General features: G+C 49.6%; 1 protein-coding gene across 1 annotated transcript; it reads right to left on the bottom strand.

Annotated features, from left to right (window-relative positions):
* Nucleotides 1–442: 442 nt before the first annotated feature.
* On the bottom strand, nucleotides 443–2,779 carry il10 (interleukin 10). The gene is made up of 5 exons (XM_056273739.1): nucleotides 2,464–2,779; nucleotides 2,045–2,104; nucleotides 1,622–1,786; nucleotides 1,129–1,191; nucleotides 443–567 (listed from the first exon to the last, which is right to left on the bottom strand). The coding sequence occupies exons 1-5, from the start codon at nucleotides 2,629–2,631 to the stop codon at nucleotides 472–474; spliced, it is 552 nt and encodes a 183-aa protein (XP_056129714.1). The 5' UTR covers nucleotides 2,632–2,779; the 3' UTR covers nucleotides 443–471.
* Nucleotides 2,780–6,275: the final 3,496 nt, after the last annotated feature.

Here is a 6,275-nt window from a genome sequence, read left to right as displayed (position 1 = left end):
TCCCCCCCCCCAGCTGGTATAAAAACATTGCTCTACTTAAATAATCATAACTTAGTGACACTCATTCTTATTTTCTATATATATTTTTTTTAACTAAAAATGAACCTTCATCGGTTCATCACAGACCTTACCGGTGCATAAGCAGTATAAAAAAACAAACAAACTCCACATCAGCAGGACTCAATATGAACCCCCCCCCCAAAAACAAAACGAAAAAAAAAACGAAAAAAAGAAATGTCCATAGGACAAAATGTAACTGAAGCTTCAGCATGAGGAACAGTAAACCACCGCGCCAACAGGCTCGGAGTTGCAACCAGCGTCCAAGTCCAGCATCACTCAAATTAGCAATACACCAGATACACACAATGCAGATGAGCAGAGTTGGAGAGAGGCGGAAGATGACCCTTCCTCTCCCCCCCCCACCCCCACCAAACACTAATAGGCTCAGTATGTCCAAGAAGGTTGGCCAGCTCAGTCTCTTCGCCGTTTAGAAGCCAGGTATACCTCGATGTAGTTGAAAAACAGACCCAGCTCACTCATGGCCTTATATAGACCTCTGTTCTCCATCTGTGGACAGACATAACGGGGCTCATGAACACAACACATACCGCACAACGCGCACACACACAATATTTATCAATAACACGCATGAATGCGAGCGCGCATAGGCCTCTGTTGTGCAGATGCGTTTATTGCCCTTATCAGTGCAAGTAAACTGGTATTTATATACGTAGCACCTTTAAAACACAGTTACACTCAATGCAGAAAACACGAGTAAATACACAAACTGAATATGAGATATAGCGCAGGGAGTAACAGGCCGAGCTAAAAACGAACCAGAACAGAAGGCAGGCAGGGACGGGGATCTATGGAGACGGGCTTTTAGAAGCCGCTTAAAACCGTCCAAACCGGTTATTCCGGAGGCTTGGGGGGCGAGGATGGGTAGAGGACCGAGGTTTGAGGACCGGGGTGGTCGGGAATGTCTTCTAGATTATATACATATATATATATATATATATATATATATATATATATATATATATATATATATATATATATATATATATATATATATATATATATTCTATACTTGGATAAGCGTGTAACCACGAGACAACACACCCTTACCTGGGCGTAAGTCGAGTTGAAATCCTGGATGCTGAAGGGCGTCTCGCAGGAGAAGTAATGTTTCTGCAAAAGAAAACGAGAAAGGCAGAGAAGAGATGAGAACACGTGGTCAAGAGTGGCGCGTCTTCCCCCCCCCCCTTCCGTGGAGCGGAGTGGCGCGCGACGCGCGGCTTGGCTGTGCCGTTCAGGAATAACGGGCTTTAGTGCGACGCCAGCCGAGCCGCCGAGTGACTCGTCTTCCCCTTTCTGCCGCAGCCCGCTCCGGTCTGCGCGTTATTGGAAACTTCTCGGAAGTTTTACTTCCGCTTTAGACCGCCGCTCGAGCGTCTTTTCGGGGGGGAGTTGGTGGGGGGGGGGAGATCTCTGTCCACGTCGTTCAACCCGATCGATCCGCGCGTGTCGGGGCGCGGAAGCGCTGCGCAGCGCTGCGCCGGTACGGGGCAACTTTGCAAACCTCCCCCCCCCCGTCCCGTCCCCCCCATGCGCTACTTACACATTTCGTGATGTCCCTCTTGAGCTGGTCGAAGATCTGCTCTATGGACTCCATGTGGGTTGTGAAGCCCTTAATGTCGTCCGTCACTCCAGCCTTGGCCGTCGGCAGCACCGTCCTCAGGTAGAATCCGAGAATGCTGCTCATGGCATGGCACCCGTACTGGCTCTGATAAGGGACCAGACCACAGATAAGGTACGTGCAGACAGTGTCGTAGCTCGTAACGGTTTGCATCAAACGGGCTCGCGTGGCCGGGGCACAGCCTGCGCGTGGGGTCTGGTTTAAACCCACGCGGCGGCCGCACGAGGAGCTGCAGATTTTGTTCAAGTTTAATGAGTGTCCGAGTTTAATGAGTGCCCGAGTTTAATGAGTGCAATGTGCGACGCGCTGCTTTGTTGGGAGAATGAATGAACCCGGTGGGCTTACGTTAAAGTAGTTCTCCACGGTCTGGTCCAGCAGCGCTGTTTCCAATTCATCATTGGCTTCCTGTAAAAAACAAAAAACAAATAAACAAACAAACAAACAAACAAACAAGCTAATAAATAAGTAAATAAATTAATGAATAAATTAATTAATGGGCTCTCAATGGCCGCAGACAGTAAAAACAACATGCAGTGAAACAGCTGCAAGACTGCTGCATCGCTCGCTCTCTCTCTCTCTCTTTCACACACACACACACACACACACACACACACACACACACACACACACACACACACACACACACACACACACACACACACACACACGGGCGGCGTGTGGGTTAGGCTCACTAGTCATAGCACAAATGTGCCCTTGTGTGTGAGCCGTGCCGGGGCGCTGCAGCGGTTGGTGTGTGTACTCACGTAGTAGCCTCTGATCTGAGAGAAGTCCTCCCGCAGCCTCCGGAGCCGGACAGGGAAGCCCTCCAAGAACGAGCAGCACTGATTGTTGCACATGGCTCGGCCCCAGGCTTTAAACCCGCCCAGAGATAACACGGCCAGCAAGGAAATCAGCAGAGAAACCGGGGTCATCTTGGTGGTCTTCTGTTGGCCGGATGTAGGACTGTCCTCTGGCAGAGATGCTGTTCAGACAGGACCTGCAAGCTTTGGAGACGAAGTGATGAGATTCTCCTTAGCCAGCGATGGTTAGAGGATCAGGTGAAGCCTGCGGACCCGTAGCACTTTGTCCTAATTTATATGTAAAGGAAGGAGGGCAATTACTGCAGTTACTGGAAGACGACATGGGGGTTAATTTTTTAAATCCATGAGACACCCCTTCCTCGACATGCAAGGGAAAATTCGTGAAAAATCATGCAACATGCTTACACTCCACCCATTCATTCAGCCGGGTTAGAATGAATAGAGGGGATGTGGTGATGACGCACTTTTTTTTTTCTTCTTTTTTTTTTTGCGTGTGCAAGAATAGTATTCTAGGAAATGTGTTCATATTCATATATGTATACATCTCATATTTACACATGTTATCAGTGTTATTACGATGGGGGTGATTATTATCATTAGCCGGTGCCGCTGTTCACGCAGATCCCTATGAAGGCACGTGAGCAATGCTGGCCCTCGACGTGAACGATTAACTAAAATCACCCAACGCGCTGGACGACTATTCTAGAGTCTCATGCGAGAGTCTTTGCCCTTCAGGTAAACAAAATGACTCGACACGTTATTTCACTCGGAATGACATCAAGTTATTCCACAGCTCGTGAATAACACGAGCGGACCCGCCAGCCTGAGAGGTGGAACATGGTTTGGTTTGTGGCGTGAGATCGACGCAGACGGCGCAGTCGCTCTTTCTGCCGCAGCGTGCGTAACGACACGGCGCAACTCCATTTTCCTTTACATTAAAGGAGCAATAAGCGTTTCCGTACACCGTCTCTCTCTTTTGCCTCTTTATTTATTTATTTTTCTTCTTCTTTGCACCTCAATGGGTGAAGTCGGCGAGCCTCCGAGGGGGCAACAATTACAGAGAAAATTTTTTTAATAAGTCCCGTGCTTTTTCACAGTGCTGCAGCCTACATTGGGGGTGGGGGTGGGGGGGTTCCTTCCTTCCTTCCTCTGCGGTTTCTGGGAATTACTGTGTGAAATGTCAATTCGTCCGAGAGACCCCCCCTTTTGGTTTTCTTTCTTTCTTTCTTTACGTCTCCAAAGTTTATTCTCAGCCTTTTTTTTAGAGGAAGTTGAGAATCTGTTGCAACGTTCGAGCCTCCAGCTTCTTTAACACACCATGGCTCCAGCTAGCCCGGGTAAAGGTAAGCATCCTGAACTGATTCAAGCTTCCTTAAAGAGTCAGTTCGGGACGCTTACCTGTACCCGGGCTGGCTGGGGCCATGGTGTCTTAAAGAAGCTTGGATCAGTTCATCATTGTATCCGGCGATACAAAAACATTGTATCCAGATGAACTGATCTTTGGTGTTCTTGCCTGGATTACTGAGCATGCGTCAACACACGTGGTCAGTAGTGTTCGTTCACAGCAATTGTGAAGAAGAGAAGCGATTTGACAGTTGAATGCTATCATTTAGGGGTGCCCCAGAAGCCCGTCACATTGTGTTAGAGGGTCTGTTAAAATATCTAGATGAAATTAGCTTTATCTAGGTAATTTTATCTAGGTATTCAGAGTTAAGTCATGGCACAGCAGGAATCAGCAGCAATTTGAAATGGTCTTTCACACACACACGCGCGCGCGGGAAGATGTTTTAAGTAGGGGGGCTGCCAACTAAATGTAAAGTATTGCGGCGAGCCGGCTTGAAAGAATGAGTCGAGAGACACAAGTCAGAACGGACCAGACGTGACAACATTACATTACAGTCATTTAGCCGCCGCTTTTATCCAAAGCGACTTACAAATAAGTGCATTTAACGTAGGAAATCAGGAGAACTAGTAGTCATCAGAGGTCATAAGTGCATCTAAACAAGCATCTAAGAGCAAAACCAGTGCTAAAGTAAAAGTGCAAGAATTTTTTTTTTTAATGAGTGAATACAATAAGTGCTAAGAGCAAGTGACAGGGTAGTAGTTCTTGAAGAGGTGAGTTTTCAACCTGCGCCGAAAGATGGGCAGCGACTCCGCTGTCCTGACATCAGTGGGGAGTTCATTCCACCACTGTGGGGCCAGGACAGAAAAGAGCCGTGACCGGGTCGATCAGCAGCAGGGGCCTCTGAGCGATGGGTCAACTAGGCGTCCCGAGGCAGCAGAGCGAAGTGGTCGGGCGGGGGTGTAGGGCTTGACCATGGCCTGGATATAGGAAGGAGCTGTCCCTTTCACTGCCCTGTAGGCTAGCACCAGAGTCTTAAACTGGATGCGAGCAGCTACTGGGAGCCAGTGTAGGGACATGAGAAGGGGAGTTGTGTGGGAGAACGTAGGGTGGTTGAACAGCAGACAAGCTGCAACTTTCTGAACAAGCTCCAGAGGTCTGATGGCCGACGCCGGGGCGCCAGCAAGGAGGAAGTTGCCGTAGTCCAGCTGGGAGATGACCAGAGCCTGGATGAGCACCTGTGCCATCTCGTCGGTGAGGAATGGGCGAATCTTCCTGATGTTATAGAGGAGAAATCTGCAGGAGCGAGCAACCAATGCAACGTTTTCAGCAAACGACAGTTGGTCGTCCAGGATCACACCCAGATTCCTCACAGTCCGATTTTGGCGTCACCACGGTGTTGTCAATGGTGATGGGCAACCTTTCCCCGGGAGGAACATTAGCTCTGTCTTGTCCAGATTGAGCTTCAGGTGGTGTGTCGCCATCCACTCTGAGATGTCAGTCAAGCATGCAGCAATGCGTGTCTCTACTTGTGTGTCAGAGGGAGGGAAGGACAAGATCAGCTGGGTGTCATCGGCATAACAATGGTAAGAGAAGTCATGCGAGCGAATAACAGAACCCAGGGATGTCGTGTACAGGGAGAAAAGGAGAGGACCCAGAACCGAACCCTGTGGAAGGCCTGTAGTCGGTATGCGAGGCTCCGACACAGATCCCCTCCATGTCACCTGGTAGGAGCAACCCGTCAGGTAGGTTGCAAACATTGAGAGTGCAGAGCCTGTGACACCCAGCCCCCCGAGGGTAGAGAGGAGGATCCGGTGGTTCACTGTGTCGAATGCAGCTGACAGGTCCAGGAGTATCAGGACAGAGGAGAGAGAGTTTGCTCTCGCAGAGTGCAGCGATTCTGTCACTGCAAGGAGGGCCGTCTCTGTCGAGTGACCCACCCTGAACCCAGACTGGTTGGGGTCCAGGAGGCTGTTCTGGTGGAGGCACAAAGAAAGTTGGTTAAAGACAGCACGTTCGAAGGTTTTGGATAGAAAGAGTAGAAGGGAAACTGGTCTGTAGTTTTTGACATCAGAGGGGTTAAGTGATGGTTTCTTGAGAAGGGGGGTGACTCTAGCAGTCTTGAAGGCAGATGGAAAGCATCCTGCCTGGAGGGAGGTGTTGATGAGGTGGGTTAGATAGGGAAGGAGTTCAGGTGCTATAGACTGAAGAAGAGGGGAGGGGGCCGGGTCAAGGGAGCATGTGGTGGGGCGACTGAATGTGACGAGGTTTAGAACCTCGTCGGGGGAGAGGGGAGCGAGGTGGGATAGGGTGGGACGTGGAGAGGTGAAGGAGGGTGCAGAGGGTGGGATAGTGCAAGCAGCACTAACCGGGTGGTGAGAAAAGGAGGATCTGATGTCATTTACCTTCTTGT

Source organism: Lampris incognitus, chromosome 2 (genome assembly GCF_029633865.1).
Source record: "Lampris incognitus isolate fLamInc1 chromosome 2, fLamInc1.hap2, whole genome shotgun sequence".
NCBI classification, from domain to species: domain Eukaryota; kingdom Metazoa; phylum Chordata; class Actinopteri; order Lampriformes; family Lampridae; genus Lampris; species Lampris incognitus.
The sequence above is the reverse complement of the archived record's forward strand: the minus strand, read 5'-3'. Positions and strand labels throughout refer to the sequence as shown.